This window comes from Mus caroli, unplaced genomic scaffold, assembly GCF_978045245.1.
Source record: "Mus caroli unplaced genomic scaffold, Mus_caroli_1 scaffold_2, whole genome shotgun sequence".
Lineage (NCBI taxonomy): Eukaryota > Metazoa > Chordata > Mammalia > Rodentia > Muridae > Mus > Mus caroli.
Window position 1 is genome coordinate 123,306,587 of NW_028227257.1, and position 20,691 is coordinate 123,327,277.

General features: G+C 41.5%; 1 protein-coding gene across 4 annotated transcripts in view; it reads right to left on the reverse strand.

The window, feature by feature from the left end:
- Positions 1-20,691, reverse strand: part of Gpd2 (glycerol-3-phosphate dehydrogenase 2) — a 133,730-nt gene that overhangs the window by 3,997 nt on the left and 109,042 nt on the right. For all 4 annotated transcript variants that reach the window (XM_029470737.2, XM_021155445.3, XM_021155443.3 and 1 more), the window contains exons 10-16: positions 11,106-11,240; positions 10,767-10,942; positions 10,032-10,163; positions 8,903-9,061; positions 2,569-2,681; positions 2,384-2,462; positions 2,106-2,204 (exon numbers count right to left, since the gene is read on the reverse strand). In XM_029470737.2, coding sequence (XP_029326597.1) covers positions 2,106-2,204; positions 2,384-2,462; positions 2,569-2,681; positions 8,903-9,061; positions 10,032-10,163; positions 10,767-10,942; positions 11,106-11,240 — 893 coding nt within the window. The remainder of the gene's footprint in view (positions 1-2,105; positions 2,205-2,383; positions 2,463-2,568; positions 2,682-8,902; positions 9,062-10,031; positions 10,164-10,766; positions 10,943-11,105; positions 11,241-20,691) is intronic.

Here is a 20,691-nt window from a genome sequence, read left to right on the forward strand (position 1 = left end):
ATTTTTTTTCTAATTAAAAAAAAAAGTACTCAATAGTTAGTTATATTTTTAAAAATACATGTGAAAATATTCAAATCATTTCATAATTAAGGCTTTAGCCTATGGTGATACATTTTGAAAAATGTGCTCCACATGGGAACTTTGGGCATCTGCCCCAGGCTGGACCTGAATCTCCTGACCTTATTAAAAGCTGCTTCACAAGCGACTGCTTCTGAGCTTCTTACATACACAAATGTCATTATGGCCAGACTGGTAAATAAAATCCTACACCCAGGCAGTTTCCATAACACCTCCTAGCTTGACGACTGAAAACACCCATATTCAAAAATCAGAACTGTGGCAGGATAAATGTGGGCTCTTGTTAGTCAGAAAAGGATAATATTTCATTAAACAATCAGATGTGGAAACATACTTTACATCGGAGAAATATTTTACCTAAGGAATGCTGACATTTAAAGATAGAACAGTTTTCTGATTATTGTTTTCTCTCTGATGCTGGGAGAACCTTGGGATTTATCAGAGGTAACAACAGTCAGAGGTGGGGCTCCTCTTCTCTCAGCCACTGACAGTGTTTCCTGTACCAACCTCAACAAGCTTAAAGCTTTCTATTAGGTATTACATGTATCTAAGAACCGTACTGCAAGAAAAAATAGTATCTAGGTGTGACTAGACCTCATAAGGACAAGAGCCAGTGTTTTATAACTTGGAAACTATACTGTGTTCTTGAAAGCATGAATGGTTGCTTTTATTTAGAACTGGACAGGAAGGTACTAATTTATTTAAAAACTCTACAAGAAAACCTGCAGGTGGTTTAAATTATTTTCTATGTGTATAATTCTACTACATTCAAGAAAATTACTTAAAACCCAAACCATACAACATACTCATTAAATTAGACTCCCATTGTCTCTAAAGCCCTGGGTTTTTTAGGTCTAAATGCTGCTGTTTGTTTCTAAAACAGAAGAAATGAAGCATAAGCTATTTATTTAAAGAAGAGTTTTCTGAAATTCTAAGACAAGGAAGTGTTCTCCAGAAAAACTATTCAAAAAGAGGCTTTAAATGTTTCCTGTTAAAAGTCCTAACCATAAATCTGAAATTCCATTTGAAATTCGCATTCAGTTAAACAGTTAGTTAAATAACTAAACACTCTTTTTTGTAATGCTGGACACAACCTGAGAAAATTTTCTGCATTTAGATTCAACAATGCTCTTATCTGCAGCTCATCTCCAGAGAGACAATTACCATTTCCTCTGCCTTGATCTTGTTTGTTTAACTTGACACAGTGAAGAAAGGGCTGACATTGACCAAAATCCCAGCATTAATTTATTTCATGTTCAGCATTCATCATTGCCATGGTGCAAGCAAGACCTGGCATTCATTTGAAATACCTGCCCAAGAAACACTACAGAAAAAACCGGGCTGCCTGAAACCAATGTGTTCTTCAAATGACCAGTCCTATGGACAGCTAGGAATACATTGCTAAAATTCTTTTCTTTACAGAACGATTAAGGGGTGATGTAGAGCATCTAGTGTGAGGTTACAGGAACAAAATGGATTTCCTTCATAGTTAGAAGGATTGAGCAATTGGACCCTTGGTTAGCCGACCACCAGACACGGAAATGTTTGAATTTGTGGTCTTGATCCTGGAGTTTAACTTCCTTCCCATTTGCTTTTCTGCTTAATTAATCAGGATAAAACTGATTAATTTTATCCTTAGGTGAGTATGATTATCCAATGAATAAAAAACTATGGGTTATAATTTCTCTCATACAACAGCGAACGGTGACTTTCCATACTAGAAGTACTCTGTTGCCTCTCGGCATAGGCAGCGGCACAATCATAGTCCACGGCCTTGTTCTTTAATTATGCAATTCTGTACGCCACAATTAACTTGGATTTTATCTAAATTAGCCAATAAAACAGGTGCCTCTTATAAAAGCGGACAGACACAAACAGAACTCATCATTGAGGGCAGACAATCAACTGCTCTGGCTATGGCTATATTTTCAGAATGAAGCGACTATCGGGTCCACTTAAGAATCCATTCTCAGGATGAGGACAAGCAAAAGCAAGACCGTAGCGGCATCTGCCTCGTGACAACTCACCTGCAGAAACTCGTGCAGCTCAACCTGTCCATTTTTGTTCAAATCTACTTCGCAGAGAATTTCATGCAGTGTGTTTTCGTCCATTTGTACATTGATACTCTAGGCAGGGGAGCACAGAGAGGTGAGGGTTAAACTAAAAATTATGTGTAACTTCCTGCTAATGCAGCTAGACTGTTCAACCCTTTAAAATGCTACTTGTAAAAAATGCAAACTAATATTAATTTTATATCTTTCTATACCAGAGAACTGATAATGGGGGGGGGGGGAGTATGTATCACCTCTAGGACACGCTGAACATCAACAATGGTAATGAAGCCTTTTTCATCTTCATCAAACTTATGAAATCTCTTCTTGTACCTGCAACCCAAAATTGAATAATGGCAGATAGTCTTACATAAATGAGTGGACAGGAAGAGGAGGAGGAGGCTATGGAAGGGGAGGACAGGAAGAGCATTGAAAGTACCTATCAATGTCTGAAGGCAGCAGGCTGATTTCAGTACTATCTGTAAGTTGTTCTGTTCGAGACTTGTAGCCCATTTCATAGTACAGAAATCTCGTGGCTGTTTCAAGTTCTTCCTACAAAAGAGAAGACATGTGCACAAAGGTTGCAGATTAATAGGAGTTCTTGACTCCTCCTGCCCCTTTTATCAGCAGAAACTGATTCTCATTGAATCAACATCCAGTTTTACTGACGTTCCACCACTCCCTCTAGTTGGGCAACTTAAGACACAGTCTAATAACCGCAGATACAAAACACTGTGACCTTAAACACTTGCTGTGTTCACCTGCATTTGTCTGGTTCCTCCTCAAGCTTTGGCTCTAGCTAGGCACACTCTTTCGGGGCTTGCGATCAGTTCATCCTTTCTTAAATTCCATAGAGCATGTTTTTCACCTCTCTGATTGCTTCCCTACACTATCAGGATGCCCGTTCTACATGTATGTGGTACTACTGACTGCTTCCCCACACCATCAGGATGCCCATTCTACATATGGTAACACCACAGCTTCTTTTTACTGTAGTTGCTCTTGTGTGGTGTTGACTATCAAATTCTACAAGAGCACATTTGCTAAAGCGTGGTGACAAGGAAAGCATATAAAAACGAACTATATATGACTTGAGCAGCTACTCTAGCATGGCTGGCAGTGCCGGTGGTCAGCCATGCAGAAGTTCAGGCAAGGGCTTCTGACTAATCAGCACAAAGCTGGCTATCCTCCACAGTTTGCTCAAGGCTCTCAGTATCTCAGGTCAGCATCTGCAACAAGCACTGCCCTTATATCCCATTTGTCACTCTCGCACCTAACTACCTCAGGTGACAATATTACAGTATATACTGTTTGCAAATCTCTCTTCACTGGTATAGATGTAATAAATAAATGGTATAAATCACACACACACACACACACACACACCTACTTGCCACGTCATGTACTTCTTAAACCCATTTTTATATGCTCTAGCCATGTGACTTACTTTGGCCAATAACACGACTGGTATAAGATAATCCACTTTTGAAATATGGCTTAAAGAGACTTCCTAATATTCTCTGCCTCTCTTGTTCCTGTTCCCTGAGAGCAAGCATGACTTAGACAGACATGGAGGAGAAGCATCAGGTGCTGGCTGAGCTGGGTATGGTAGTGCACGCCTTTACTTCCAGTGCTCAGGGAAAGTCTTGGAGGCAGAGGCAAGAAGATCTCTGTGAGTGACAGCATCTACATATGGAGTTCCAGGACAGCAAGTGCTACATAAAACATGTCTCAAATTCAAAAACAAACAAAAATCTCTGCCTGTGTTAAGCCACTGAGAAGGGTTTTTAAGATTCATTTCTATTATATTTTAATTATGCCTATATATGTATGTGTGCATGTGGGGTGCCCATGGCATCCAGCAGAGGGCATCAGATTCCCGGTGGCTGGAGTTTCACGAGTGGTGAGTTGCACAGTGTGGGTGTGAAGCAGTCAGTAAGAGCTGCAAGCCCTCTTAATGACTGAGTCATCTCTAACAGCCTAAGCCGCGGAGATGTGTGTCATACACCATCACCAAGGAAAAGCCAATGCATATCTTAAATTCCCAACTCCACAGGCCCCACGTAGTGAATGTGAAACTGAAATGACCATTGACTGAGGCTGGGGAACACAAAGCGCTGTGCACACCGTGGCAGTGGCAAGGCTTGGCATTCTGTTTTCTTAGACAGAACGCTTTTTGAGATTATTCTTTTCCACCTCCTTTCTCTTCAAAACTAGATGCAGCAGAAGAAATGAAATCTCACGAATGCTGCATAATATGAATGTAAAAACTAAACAAGTGTGTCTACATCTACTTTTCTGTGATTAAATAAAACATGAACTCTCAATCTCCAGTGCTATTCTTCACTGGCAGACTTCTCTCTTTACATGAGAAAATCCACCAGTCATGGCTTTAAAATGGATTGTCTTGTTCAATGAATCTTTTCCGGCTACTTTCTATAAACTATTCTAAAAGTCATGTCCTTGGACATGCTGCCTCTGAGCCTTCCCTCCAATGACAATCTCTTACATAATTCATATTCTTTCACTGCCTGTGAAGTTTATCCACCCTCTACCAAATAATTGTGATGTTTCAGAGGAGGAGGAAATCTGTCCATCCACGTCACAATGTAGCTTCCTAAGTGTGTTTCCATTATGGACTGCACAAACAGAAGCCTGAGGCATGTGTCTAAATCACACTGCTACTTGTAATATGCCTATTAACACATTTTAGGTTGAGATTAGATATAATCTCCAATTCTTCCAACTTACTTGGGATGACCAGGACGTTGCTACAGTAGAGCCATCCGAATCGTAGGTTACATACTGAAAGCAACATCAAGTACTTTACCCCTTAGAGATTTGTTAGTCAAGAGCTTCAACAGAGGCATGACTTCAAAGCCCTATGTCATTTGGTGTTTCCTTCCAGACCAATTGTCAGAAAACAAACAAGCAAACAAACAAACACCATGCTCCTACAGAGATAAAGTACCTACAAAGGAGTAATATCTTTCTAATTACGTGAGCTATCAAATAAAGAATACATTATAGTAGGGGGACAATCATGATCCACTGTAAATTGATTGGCAGTCATAGTCAACTAAAGCTACTCTTTTTCATGCCTGTTATATTGCTAAGCCTGTCAAACTTAGCTTGAATGAATGAAGTTAGTCTACCCCAGTACAAGGTTTATCATTTGTCTCTATAAAAACTCTCCTAGTACACTGGTGGCTATTGTTTTAGCTGATTATCAGATATGCACTTGCTCCTGTGCTTATTGGCACACCAAGAAAGCATAGCATCAGCACTGTAATGTAAATGCTTGAACCAAACTAGACTAGATCAAGGGGACAGAGCGCTGTAATCTGCTATCATAAGACCCCTTCAGAGGTCAAAATTGCAAAAAAAGATTCACGGGGCTGTATGAAATACAGTATATATCACTTCTATAACATTCTCTTGATCCTTATTGCAATGCAAAAAGGACATGTATGAAAAAAATTTTTTTCTTAGGGGCCCCTTATTTGCACAAATAGCCTACACTTCTTGCTAAATTATAAGAAACATAGTGAACATAATAAAAATTAATGAGCTCAATTAAGAAAAACAGCCAGGATCGATGTGAAGACCATTCCTAGGTCACAAAGACATATTTTGTTTTCTGCTCTTTGAAACTGGTATTGCACTTGCCTCCTTCTGTTTTGCTAGTCTTTTTTCTAGCAGGTTAATTTAGGAATCACAGAAAAGAAAGAATCCTAATAGCAAGTTCCCTGACTGGAATAAAATTGATAAGGAGTCACCTCCCATCTGACTATGTCTTCTATCTGATTGAAAACTGAAATTCAAGGACTCACAATGAAAATCAAGACGCACCTCATATGAAAATTATGAAATCTCCCTGTCTCTCTTATAGACAGTATTTCCCTAAATATGTTCTGAGTGACGCTCATGCCCTTTCCTGCTTAGCCCTCCTAAAAAGCAAGCTTCGTCTGATGTCCCAAGGGAATTTCTCCGTTGAAACTTACAATACACATAGCATTGCAAGTGTTTCAAATCATCTGAAGTGAAGTGAAAGCTTCCCTTATTCATTGAACACAAAAATCTCCCTGTTTGCCATCTTCTCGCACACATTCATTCTTACCCAGGTATACAGAGCTTGGAGACGGCACTTTCCTTCATGTCCTTTCCTGTTCCTCAGACTTCCCCAACTCCCCACACAGCCCTGGTCTGACTCCTTTATTTTTCTCTATCAGTTGACTTTCAGTCTCAACCAACCACTTCTCTAAATATATCTGTAAACTTTGAAGACAAGCATGCATTTCTGACACGTATGTGCATTGTATCCACGCAGAGAGGAAGGTCCATGGAACTCTGAGCTATTTATTATTCTCTACACTGTTTGGTAGCATGCTCCGTATACGGGCCACTCATTGGGTATTGACCATGGAAACAACACAATTCATCTATGAAGAGTTATTAATCACCCTGCTCCTCTTTCGCTTTTGCAGGTTAAATAATCCCAGTGCTTTTAACCTTTTCTCAGAAGTACAACTTTCTAACCTTTTCCTTCTTGTTTCCCTCTCTTTTGTACTCTCCAGACCATCCACTGTCCTCATTAAGCTCCCGGGTCTCAGAAGCTGAATAATACCTTTAGCTGTTTAGTTTTGCTACTTTCCAGAGGTTAGGAGTATTTCCTAAGAACATCCGCCTACTCATAAAGTTTGAAATCAAGTTAAATCTCGGTAAGCACAACTGGTTTTTAGAATGTTCTCTTTCTTCCTACCTCCTAGCACAAAAGATTACTTATAAAAACATGCTCTGGTTCTTCTACACAGAAAAAAAAAAACAAAAAACAAAAACAAAAAAGCTACGCATTCTTGTGCTGTCTTCATGAAGAGGTAAAACGCAAAACCTGGAAGAGTTATTTCTAAGCCAGTACAGAGGCAGCAAGAAGGGGGCCAAGGGACAGGTTGTAGATGCAGCTCCATGATCTACTGCTTCTAGAAACTGGGTCTGATTCCTCAACTATAAAATTTGGGCGGAGGCCTCCATTCCCTTCACAGCTGGGCACCAGCACATGACTAAATTCAGCTCTCAGAGCCTGGGCTGTCCATTGGGATGCTTATCAACAGTCCAAAGACAGGGCTACTCTTCACACAGACACAATGAGGACATCAAGGCACTGACCACAGATTTCTACCACAATTCACTGAAGAATATGACGTTAGAATCACTACAGCAGAATTTTTAAAACATAGGGCCACTCACTCACTATGCCCTTGAAGAATGTAATAAAGTTAAGCCTTTAAAATGTCCCTTTCACTCATATTGCCCAGGAATTCCATCTTTAGGAATCTATGAACACTTGAAGGTTAGGCTAGTGCCCAACACTCATCTGCACTATACGTGACAAGACGCCCAATAATACTCATTTACTACATACACATGTGAATATGCCAAGGAGCTCTCTGTCCATGGACCATAGAAAGAGGTTTAGAGCTGAAGGTATCTTGACCTTGGACTTCATATTAGAAACCGAAGGGATTAATTTGAGAATTAAATGTTGGCTATTTGAAGCAGTCTGACTATTAGCCTCTGAGTCACAATGCCCTCTTACTTAGTCTTATGACACTGCCCAACCTAAGAAGCCACTCCTCTCTATGTCTTCTATATCCTTCCTTATCATTCCAGGCTCTATACTTTGAAGTCTCCCTAGACTAGTTCCAGGGCCATTTTCCTCGCCTACCAGTATTCAGTGCCCTCCCCATGTCCCCATGACTAATATAATGTCTCAAAAGCCAACTGTAAAATGTACATTCCGCTAAGGCCTCTGGACACATCCAGTGACAGTCTGGATTATGTTCTCATATAATCTCCAAAGTTGTTAAGATGGAAACACTGTCTTACTTGGAGAGAAGCCAGTACAGTGCATTAGACACACCAGGAGTCTACACCAAGGTAACAATAATGAAGGCAATAAGAAAGGGTGACACTCCACCCTGATTTGGATGACAACAGTGACATTTGGAGAGGCTTTGGTTGGAGAGTGAGTGAACATACAATATGATGTTAAAGTGGATATCTGAGCACGGAGGGGCAGTGAGTGAGCTGTTATGACATGGAAAAGACTCTAGGGACAGTACTTGATGAAGCTATGAAGTGACTGAAAAGAAACATTCTTTCTGAATGTAAAACAGTGGTCAAGGCAGGCATGGTGTGTAGTCTTGGCTGTCCTGAAACTCATTATGCATACCAGGCTGGCCTTGAACTCAGAGATCCACCTGCCTCTTGCCTCCCGAGTGCTGGGATTAAAGGTATGTGCCATCACTACCTAGCAAATTTATTTTTTTTAATTTGGTAATAAATATAAAATATCAAATGACACATTTTTTCCTTCATGTTGCAAGGTCTCCCATCGTTTAAAATATTAACTGATTCAAATAATAAGCCCTTGCTGGTCAGGCAGTAAAACTACAATTTTTAATCCAAGGACTATCAAGAGCAGAAATTAAGAGTATTTTCAATGAGACCTAGAAAAGGCGGCATCCAACTGTCTTTTGTATCTTTCTTTTCCAGAAATTATGATCAGAAATTTAAAAGCATTCTCTAGATTTCTATAACAATGAAATTTTGGCATAAGAATGTCTTTCCATTTTAAGACCTAGCAATAGTTGATATGTGTAATACAGAAGTTAACTGGAAACCTAAAACCATCACCGTAAGTTAGCCTTTATAGACCAAGCTGTTACATGGTTATCAACAGAACTGTGGCTGTAAAGGCCTTTGTACAGTACCTGTTTCCTCAATTCACTCCAGTTCAACTCTCTTCCCATTAGTTCAACAATCCTAGGCAGGGCTTCCTCTGCAGCCTGAACATTGAGAAAGGCCAGGCGGGTGCGCCGTGAGATCATGTCAACTGCAGTGCAGGCATACTCCTTAATCCCGTATTTCACCTAAATTAAAGAGAAAAGAATGCTACTCTGAATCTTTCCTTTAAAAATAATCAATTTTCACATTTTAAAAAATGCTTTGAGAAAGGGTGGTGTTTTCTTCAGCCTCTCTGGCTCTCCATCAGGCACAGGTACAGATGCGGCACAGCTCGGGCCCTCCCTCTGCCTGCCACAGAAGGTTGGAAATTGGGTGGGTTGGGTATGAGTGAATGCCTTTTTCCTGAATAATGATAGAGACATCACTTCTCTACATCCACAGAAATAGCTCTCCTTGCTAACGCATAATGGAAATGGTAATTTACATGGAATTTACATGGTGGAAGATGCAAAGGATGAGGACAGAAAGAAAAGCTGTGGTTCAGCTCTTCTGGCTGTAAAGTTTTCTGGCCTTAGAGACCAACAAGTGTCACTTACTGGACACTATTGACTGAAGGCACAATGAAACCCCAGCATGGTGTCCTCTCTGGTTTCATAGTACCAGAAAACAAGGGAAATCTCTTGAGAAACAATCACAGTTGGAGGTCATGGAACCAGGCTAGAGAGAAGTGATTTGAACTTAAAGACCTACAAACTCTAGGAGAAACAGAACTTTCAGACTTGTGATGTTCCTTGAACAAACTCTGGAGCTCACACTAGTACTATTACCACTAACAACATCACTTAAGAGTTGAGCATTAGTCAAAGCCCGCAACCTTACTGCAGACTTTGCCTGAGGTGTGTGCTTTGAAGTGTAGCTTTTAAGGGCAGGATGAACCAGCCAGGCAGTGGTGGCACACGCCTTTGGGAGGCAGAGACAGTCAGATTTCTGAGTTGAAGGCCAGCCTGATCTACAGAGTGAGTTCCAGGACAGCCAGGACTACACAGAGAAATCCTGTCTTGAGAAAAAAAAAAGGGGGGTGGGGGGGGGTGGAGGTGGGATGAACCAATGAATGGCAGAGCATCACACATAGGAAGTCCCTTGGCCACCACCTACCTCTGCTTCGATGTATGGAAATTCTGACACAAGACGCACTCCAACAACAGGCCACCGCTTTCCAGTCACACTTGCCATTTTGGCCACCTCGAAAGCCTTGTCACCATAGGTTTTGGCCAGATGTTGTGCAACCTACCGAAATGAAACTTCGTTAGACAGGCATTCTAGGGGCGGGTCCTTTAAGATGCAAACGAAAGCAACAGTGCGCTCTTGCACTGTCAGTTTTCCCACAGCCGGTAACGAATAGCTCTCAGGGAGTATTAGAGCCAGGTTCTGTGGGAGGAAACCACTTGGGCTTTGAATGCTTAGGCCAGCACTGACTCAGCATCCGAGTAGCAGCAGCTCGCAGCAGCTCGGTGACTGACGGATGGCGCTTCAGCTCCATTTTCTTCTTGATGTCACTCCTGAAGAGCACTCACTCTTCCTTGCACTCAAGATGCAAAGAGGCTGGGGAAATTTTGTCTAATAGAAGCAAACTGAGTAAATTTGAGATTTCAAGAGAAACCCAACATGCATCATTAAATTTTTAGACAACTGTAATAAAGTTGGATCATCTTTTCTGGTTTTAAGGGGTTTTTTGCTTGGTTTGTTTTGTTTTGTTTTTTGTTTGTTTGTTTGTTTGTTTGTTTCAGTAAGCCCAGGAAAAGGTCACCCTAAATCAGGAAGGTCACACCACAGCCACTGACTGAGATCTCAACAACACCAAGGCAAGGTAGTGTGGCAATGTCCACGAACCTCACTCTCAAGCCCATAATCCTGGACAAGCCTGATGTAGAGTGTGGGGCTCCAGTCTTTGCCTCCTTGAAGGAATAGCCCAACAGTCCTACTCGGTCCCGCCTTCAAGTTGTGAAACTTGACAGCTGCATCCACGGTATCTTCTGCCATGGAGCGGTAGGTGGTCCACTTCCCACCTACAAGGAGATCATTAAGCCATTAAGTTGGCATTCTGAATTTTTCTTATAATTGATCATTTACCAATAATAACAAAAGTCACCTCTTGGCAAGGAATAAGACAAAACACTTGCTCATTAGAGTGAAAAGGAGCAATCAGAAGAATGATTCGGCCCCACATACCTGCTATTGTGATGAGTCCGCTGTCACTGACGTCCACAACATGATTTCGAGAGATGGACTGAGTGTCTGCAGACTTGGGATCGGTAACAAGGGGACGGATACCACTCCATGCTGCCAAGACATCCCCTCTTCTCACTGGTAGAAATCAGAAACGTTTTTACAGAAGATGAATATACAGGAAAGAATTCATAAGTCTAGAGGCACAGGCAAGATCAAAGAAATTAGCCTGAAATGAAACAACTGTGTGTGTGTGTGGGGGGGGGGGGGGGGGGGGGAATCTGTGACACAAAGAGAATTTGCTTGGGAGAAGGAAAGAACCTGAAGGTCATCGGGAAATGTGTCAAAGAGGAAGCCACAGAAGCCAGTGTCGACAGCCCTAATGGGGAAAAGGATTACCATCAAGAGAAAAATAAAGCATTTATGAATGTTTATAATAAGTTCTTGAAAAAAACTTGTCTCCTCAAGAGTGACAAGAGCTCTGTTAATGAGTCTTGTGGCCAGATGTGCTCTCTCTCCAATCCACTCACCCATGAACAGCTGCAGTAGGCCCGGCTCTGTGAACGACAGTTGCTAGTCCCAAATCCTCTCATTTCACCTCACAGAACCCACAAAGCATCAGGGATTTTTCTCCATAACCAGCAATCACGAGTAACTAACTTGTCCCTGCAAATGACCTTTTCCCAGAGTCAAGCTTGGTTCTTTTTGACTTTACTCCTCAAACTGGGGTGTCCCTCAACTGAGGACAACTTCACTCTCTGTTCTTTTCACATCCTTAACTTCTGTAATTGATCCAGAGATAGGCATCTTGGCTCCTCCTAGTAGCTCCGTGATACTTGCATTATAGGGTATGAACATTCTCAGAATAACAAGATAATATAAAATTATTCTTTATCTCTGGCAAAATACTAATACCGATACCAAGAAGTCAGATACCTGCTGAAAAGCATTTGTTATTGATCTATCAGTGGGTGAGGAATATAGTTCAATGGTGTCCACAATGAGGGAAGGAACACATGTGGTCATTGCTCAGGAAGCTGAGACAGGGGGATTGCCATGAGTTAGAGGCCAGCCTAGTCTACCACATCTAAGTTGTAGGCTTGCAGCAGCTACATAGATCCTATCTCAAAATCAAATTAGCTTTCTGGTAGATTAAGTCAACCAAAATAAATCTAGCATATTTTAACGTAGGTGATTAACGGCCAGTCTTAAAATGACTATGGTCTGAAAGATCCCCTCCAACAGTTATACTGCATCAGGGGTGCAAGGACATAAAGAGCTGCTGAGGACAGATAGCTTCAGGCTTACAGCTGCACAGTCTGGTCTAGCAGAGGCCACGGGAGACCTGATGGTCTCTGGACCCCCCTAGCTCTAGTCCTCTGGTGCTTGCAGTCTCTTAAATAAGTGTAATCTTGAGATTTCTGTGGCCTGGGGGTAACCCTCCTTCACAAAGTTCTACACATATTTAAAAAAAAAAAAAAACTTTCAACATAAACAAAGTGCTGTAATCTTTATGCAGTTCTTAACCAGGAAATTACTGTATTTTCCATTAGTATTTACACAGCCCTCAGAGTCAAAAATAAAGCAACCAACCCACCTTCAACGTCACTGTGGTCAGTGAACAGTCCCTCCCGTGTCTGTGAAATTCCTTTGGTAGCCACACTGATCAGGAATGTGGTTTAAACCCTTGAAGCCCTATGACTAATGTCTGAAGTATTTTAGGGAAAACTGGAGTTTCCAGAAGAAATATCAAGCATATGCAAAGCAACTATCTGGCCAAGGCTCCACCTTTTCCACTCTAATGATAAAACAACACACATCCAAGGTCATACTGTTGGAAAAGAAGGCGAACCTGAGACACTCAAGGAGTTCGTTCACAAAGTGGAATGAAATGGATTTATCTTGTCTCCTCCCTCAGTCCTGGGACTGCTCCTGAGGCTTGCTCCCCATCAGGAAGAAAGACTTCACAGCCAGGAAAATCCTTAATACTTGATATCTCAGCATCTGCTTTTTTAGCTTGAAATTTGCATTGCGATGCTGCCATCAGTTTGAGGGAGTGGGTGAGTGTGTGGAAGTGGTTGGAGGGGATGCTGGTGGAAAACGGTGCACCCATTAGACTCATGGATAAAAGCCTCAAGAAATGCAATCGAAGTTTTTAAAAAGGCGGTATTTAAAAATACAGATTAAAAGCAAAGCCGAAATTTTATCACGTGGATATTAGAATTAATTATTCAGAAAAAAAATACATTTTAGAAATAATAAAATCAGGCTAGAGATGAGTCAGTGAGTGGTTAAGAGCACTGGCTGCTCTTCCAGAGGCCCTAGGTGCAATTCCTAGCACCCATATGACCCATATGGTTCACAACTGCCAATTCCAGTTCCAGGGGTCCTGACACCCACAGACTTATAAGCAGGCAAAACATCAATGCAGATAAAATAAAATTAAATAAATACGTTTTTTAAAGAATAAAATTTATTCTATATGGTCTATAGGACTTTCTCATTACTAATCCAGCATAAGGTCATAAAATTCCATCTTTCTCCTCCCCCCTTCCCTCCATCACCCCCCCTTACATATCCATTCTCTACCTGCTCACCCTCTCACAAACTTGACACAATGATTTTTTACAGATTACTCAAAATGTTATTTGCTACTGAAGTCTGTAGCCTACCACCACACAAACTCAGCAATGCCAGCTCAAGCGCAAGGCTACAGCTCTATGTTCTGTCCAGGGAGTATGGAGCGTGCACATAGCAACATCAGTTCTAACTTTCAAGGAGAAGAAATAGCAACTAACTGAAGCTGACCGAATTCTCTCTTGATGATCTATTAGCCAACATGGAATCCTTGCACACTTGTGAAACAAACTTAAGAAGGAGATTCAAAGGAGATGGATAATCAGAATAACAAGCCGCCATTTTGTCTTCTCATGTTCCATAAGCGTTTGCAGCCGTGCTATCACAAGAGAAACAGTCCAAGGATAGGACAAGAAGTCTTAGAGGTGGTAGAGCAAAGAAGATTAACATCTACCTAAGTCACTGCACAATTACTAAATTAACCAGCTTTTTTGCCTTCTTACATCTGGAATTCTTGCTTTGTAAAATAGCGAGCTGTAGCCTTCCTCAGTGCAATGACTCCATTAAACCAAGGGTTTCCTTCTCTTCAACACTTCGATGATCTAGACTCCGAGGAGCAGGACAGTTCTACAGACTCTTCTTGCAATGTGGGGGAAAGTCTGCCATTAGACTGTCCAATTCACTAGCTAATAGCAGCATCTACCACCTGGAAATGTGGTTTAGGCAACTAAGGCAGGGAAACTGGACTTAATTTAAATAGCTGGCATACAGGTCTCTAAAGGTTCCCTAGAACACAGACAGGCTGATCCCAGATGATCAAGATGGCTACTCACATCAAGGCCACCTTGCCCCCATTTCTAAGACACAGCCTCCCACTGCCATTTGACTAGCTGGCTTTGCTCCTAAGAGAGTGCTTTTACACCTAAGGCTTTAAGTCTCATGGCCCTTACTTTCCATTCCAAACAATTCCCCTTTCTTATTGACCTCATAAAATCAAGAAATGAAAACTATGTCTACTCAACTAAATATTCTTCTTCTCAAATTATTAAGCTGACACTGTTCCTATCATACACTTTTGTAGCCAAGAGTAAGTAGTAAACTGTCCACAGTTACAGGAGTGGAAAGTGTCATTTGTGGAGAGCACAGCAAACTGGGGCTTTGGTGTCTTAGATCTAAGACTCACACTGCTCACGCAGCTAATCAAGATTCCTTTACCTTTCCATCTCGTTCTTGCTGTGTTACTTGTCTTTGGCAGTAGAGATTCTAAGGTCGCTCAATACTCTGAACAGTGTACCAAGTAAAAAGCAAGATAGAGTTGGAAGTAAGTATTATACTGGGATACTGAAGAGTTCTCTGAGCTCAGAGTGGTTTGTGTCTCAAGCCTGGAATCTCTGGACTTGGAGACAGGAGAAATACCTTGAGTTCAAGATCAGCCTGGGCTACAAAATGAGGGCCTGGCTAAATACATACATACATACATACATACATACATACATACATACATAGGAGCAGTAGCATATACTTTTAGACCCAGCACTCAGGAGACAGAAGCAGTCAGGTCTCTGAATTGGAGATTAGCCCGGTGGTCTACAAGGAGAGTTCCAGGATAGTCAGTGCTATAACAGTGAGACCCTATTAAACTCATTTCTATTATGTCTTCAATAATTCAGTCGTTCAGTTTACTCTATGGTCTGAAGAGTAAGATAGAAATTGTATAAAGGTGAGCAGAACTTTTTATGGCTCCTTGAAAGAGAAAAACTCCAGGTGATTGTTTTAGATTATAATTAATACTTTTCCCCTCAAATCCTGGGCAAGACAAGTGTTTGTTTTAAGATTAATAGAAAGTGAAGGCCACAGGAAGTGACAATTAAGCCTAAATGTGTGATTCTGTTTGGCGGTAGTTATCCAGGTGTGCATTTAGAAAAAGGGGTGTTCTTTCTCATGCTTGCCACTTTCAAAAAAACTTCTGAAAGAGCCATGTGAAAATATCTAAATGAACACAGGGAAACAGTGTCAGAAATCAATACTACTCAACTAGCGTGTTTAACCTGCTGGAATGAAGTGTTAATCGCAGAAATAAGATACCATATTACATTTATAAACTAATGAAACTAGAAAAAGCAAGGCGCATGACACTCTAATTAAACAGCTGGAAGACAGCCAAGCCTGTGTAAGTTGATAACCCGAGTACAATCCCTGGCAGGGAAAGGCAGGTCTGCAGTGAGTTGATATGGCCAGCTCGGCTGTTAATTGAATAACAGGCAATCTATAAACACTACTAATTGCACATGTGCAAGCCCATGTGCAAGTGCAGAGGCTGCTGCGTCGAGAAGCACCCCAGAACACTGTGAGCCTGGAGGAAGCGCCCAGCAAATCTTCTGTCTCTCTTAATCCACTGCAGCCATAGCTTAGTCCCCACCACGGCATCCCTCTGATTAACCTCTGCACGGGAACTTAATGATACATTTTTCAAAAGATCATTTTTCTTCCTAACTCAACACGAACCGCAGAACTATCAATTACCCATTTCAGCAAAGAACAAACAAGTAATCTAGAAATTTCAGCCTGTGAATGGAAAGCTTTCTAAATTGTAAAAGAAGACATGGGCTTATTCCCAACAGGCAAAATGCTTTTTAGAATTGTTCCCAGGCATTCTGCAGAAGTGCAGCAGCAGCTGCTGAGAGCAGCAGGAGTGTGAGGACTTGACACTTTCCTCTCCCCCTCTCTCTGAAGGATAGAGCCATTTGAGGAGACTCAGAAACTGTTGTCAGAACTTACTTAGCCATTTAATAAAGCCTTTTCAGATGGTTAGGTGGACCTCAGTGAATGCAAAGCATTTTGAATCTGGGCTAGCAAGATGGCTCTGGGGGAAAAGGCAACTGCTCTGCCAGCCAGGGAATTTTACTTGGATCCCTACAACCCACATAAAGGGAGACAGAGACACAACTTAATCAAGTGGTCTTCTGCCTTCCACACTCATGCCTATATGTACACACAGAGAGACACACACACACATATACACAGACACACAGACACACACACACCATATTCAGGCACACATCATCCCAAAGGTATATGACCTTGAGAGGTTCATTTCAAGGTTTGTATCTTGAAATAAAGAGAGACTTAATCCAGTCTGTGCTGATCCCGTATCACATCCTGTAATCCAGAGCTGTCACTTCCTGGATACTATACCTAATGGACACAGTGTCAAGATAGTCCCTATGTAACTAAGAGAAAAACATGATCAGTAAAGCTCACCCACTTTCGTAAACTGTAGAATTAAGAAGCACTCTTTGCCAGTTTCTCCACTTCTCTGATAAGCCAAGGGCAAGGGATTTGAAGGGGACTCTGGAGAACAAGCAGGTATGGCCATATCTTCTATTTATAAGCAGAGTAAAAGTGCCACCACCTCTGTTAGATGTCAAATCTCCTATCAGAGCCAGGTTTTCACACTCCTCCTGGACACAGTGGCTTTCCAGGACCCACCACCACCTCTAGCACACCGAGCCTCTCGCTCAGCACAGTAAACAGTCAGGATCCACGTCCTTACTGCACTTACAAGGGAAGGTCTAAGGAAGTGCCCATATGCAGGAGCTCTCTACTCTGGGATTCATTCTGGACTTTGTTCCCACAATCTTATAGCACATCCATAACCCTTCTCTTGACAAATGTTATACAAAAGTGAGAAGAAGTTGTTATCATATCAGTATACAATCATATCCAGGTATCCCACCTCCATCTAGAACTCTAGATGTACAATGGAAAAGTATCAAGTTTAAATTACAAGAACCTTTAAGATACTTAAATAGAAATGTTAAACAAAGAATGGCTGCCTCGAGGTGATATGTATTGAACATACACAACGCTTTTAAAAATTAATAATATTTATTTAATAAGTGTGTGCTACTGTTGCAGATACACAAGGAGATTCTATTCAGAATAGGCTCATATCCACTTCTTTAAATTAGAAGTAACTAAAAATGAACACTACAGACCGATCAAACTAAGATAGTAATCTGAGCCACTTTCTAAAGCTCTTTGTTTTGTTGGAAAATACAGGATCACACAATGGAAAAACAGTTTAGGGAAAGAGGACTCTTAAATGCTAGTGATCTGCATCCAGACGAAAATAGTGTCTGCATTTCTTCAACTGAAGCCAACATTATGACTGCTCCTAGAAATAGATGAACTGTTTTTTTCAAAACCATTAAACCTGTCTCTTTTACCATAGAAAGATGGCAAAAGTAAATGCAGCTACTAAATCTCCTGAGCTTTCCCATTTGGAGTTCAGCAAATCAGTGAGCAGGTCTCAGAGATCCCAACTATTAAGAGCTTCTTTGCAGCCTAGGTGGCTGCAGCCAGTGGCTATGTAATTATCACTCTCACACAACGAGAACACTGAACTACATGGTGAATGTTATAGAGCTAATTTGGATTACCATGGGAAGATAAAAAGGGAAAAATGGAAAGATTAACTTCTGTTCTGAAGGCTAAGCTCTACCATAACAGTGTGCCACTCCAACGTATTTCAGAAGAAGAAAAAAAAAAGGGGGAGAAAATGGTAAGTCCTTCTGCTCCTGTCCTAAGGAGAAATCAAACAAGATTGGGGGCAGAGGGGGGTGGAATAGAAGAGGTTGGTTCTTTGTTGACAAGGGTATTGCAAGAAAACAACCTACAACAATCCAGTGGGACAATGAACTTATAGCCCAAGATGGGCCATAGAATGCATACTGAACTCAGAACCTGTGGCCTACTAATACTAAGTGTAAAAAAGACTCATTCACACCCTATAGGCCTCAGAATCTCATTACCACAGACAAAGCCACTAAAGTGAACCTGGCCAGGAAGGCACTTGTGACACAAGGAAGGAAGAGAAGGGGGGGAGAAGTATGCCCAGTCAACCAATAATCCTGGAAATGTGGATATATAGAGCAAGGTCTCTTTGATTTTATAACTGTTTAGTGCAAGTTAACTACCGAAGGACAGGTGAATTCTGAAGTATAAATATGTGACAAAGATGGGGTAATGGTACAAAGGACAGCCCAGAAGTCATTACTATACTGAAACAAGGTGACAAGGGCTTAAATCTATATGGCCTAACTTGGTAAAGATAAACATACAACCATTAGACCACAGAATACATGGAGAATAAGGGTTTATATACAAACTTGTAGACGTTGTAAAAACCTACGTATGTCACTTCAGAGAGTTAGAGATTTTCTTAAAGTCGGTGGGGAGATTCTCAATTGACTTTTTTTCTCTTTTGCGTGTGCATGAAGGAGATGACCACACGTGCATCCTAGCAACTGAGCTCTGACACAAGGAAAGATTAGAAAGATTAAAAACCGTTGGTGGTGCACGCCATAAATCCCAGCACCCGGGAGGCAGAGGCAGGTAGATTTCTGAGTTTGAGGCCAGCCTGGTCTACACAGTGAATTCCAGGACAGCCAGGGCTACAAAGAGAAACCCTGTCTCGAAAGCAAAACAAAACAAAAACCAACAAACAAAAAGCCTAACATAGAGAGCCCATTCAAGGGCCACTCCCAACTAAGTATCAAATGACACCTGAGCCAGACATAATGGCATACTCCTATAATCCCACTTGAGAGACTGAGACAGAAAGATTGCTATGAGCTCAAGGCAAGCCTGTGCTACATAATAACACAGTCTGGGGGTAGATGGAGGCACGGGTATAAGACTGAACAATGCCCAGAGAGATAAAATGGAAAGAGGTGTGCATAGTGTTCTAGATATGCTAGCTAGTTTTATGTCAACAAGCTAGATCATCTGAGGAGGAAACCTCTAATAAGAAAAGTCTCCATAGCATCGGATAATAGGCAAGCTTATAGGGCATTAATTAGTGATTGATTGGGGGGGGGGAGCAGTCCATTAATGCTAGTGCCACCCTGGGCTGGTGGTCCTGGGTGCTGCAAGAACACAGTCTGAACAAGCCATAATGAGCAAGCCAAAAGCAACACTCCTCATGACCTCTGCATCAGCTCCTCCCTCCCAGGTCTCACTCTTGAGTTCTTGCTTAATTTTCCTCAATGGACTGTGATTCAGGATATGTAAGGCAAATACGCCCTGTCCTTCCAAGTTGTTTTGGTTATGATGTTTTATCACCGCAGTAGAAACCTTAAGACACTAGGTAAGGAAAAACAAAGAGTAAGTGTTATTTATAGCTTAGAAGATGGGGTAACTATTGATGCAGGGAACCAGAATGATTTAAAAACTAGGAAAATTGAGACTATTATGCATAAGAAAGTCCATCATACAATGTTGGGAGAGCAAATGACATCCAAGTAAAAATGCCCAGTCAAACTGAAAAGAAGTCATCTTTGACTCTGCTGAACTTTCATCACTAACCAGACCACTATGATGTGAAAATTGACTTCTTTCTCAAAGAGTCAATTTCTAGAAGCTTGGTTCCCATTTAACAGCCCTGAAAGATAGTGGGAACCTTAAGAGGTGAGCTAGAGGAAAATTACTGTATTGAGAGCACCCTCAGGATCGAAGTTGGCCTCCCTGAATGGCCCAGCCTACCTGGGACTTGTTAAGTTTCCAAGAGCAGTATGTCATGAAAGACCAAGCCAGGCCTAAGCCCAGTCTTTGGACTTTCTTGCCTCCTCATCTTCTCTCCCATTTTCATATATATTGTTATCATGTGATGCTTCCCTCCATGTAATAACTGAACATGACCAAAAGGCCCTCCCCAAAGTCCAAACACATGGGGCTGCTGGATCTGAGTCTTTGCACTTTACAAACTTGTGGTGGTTTGAATAGATTTGGCCCCCATAGATTCTTGGGTTTTAACTCTTTGACTTTGGGCCATAGGGCGTGGCACTATTAGGAGGTGTGACCTTGTTGGGGTCACTGTGTAGGTGGGCTTTGAAATATCCTGTGCTCTGACTCCACCCAGTAAGGATGATAGTCTTGTCCTGACCGCCTGTGGTTGACAACTCTCCTCTTGGCTACCTTTGGATCAAGATGTAGACCTCTCAACTCCTAC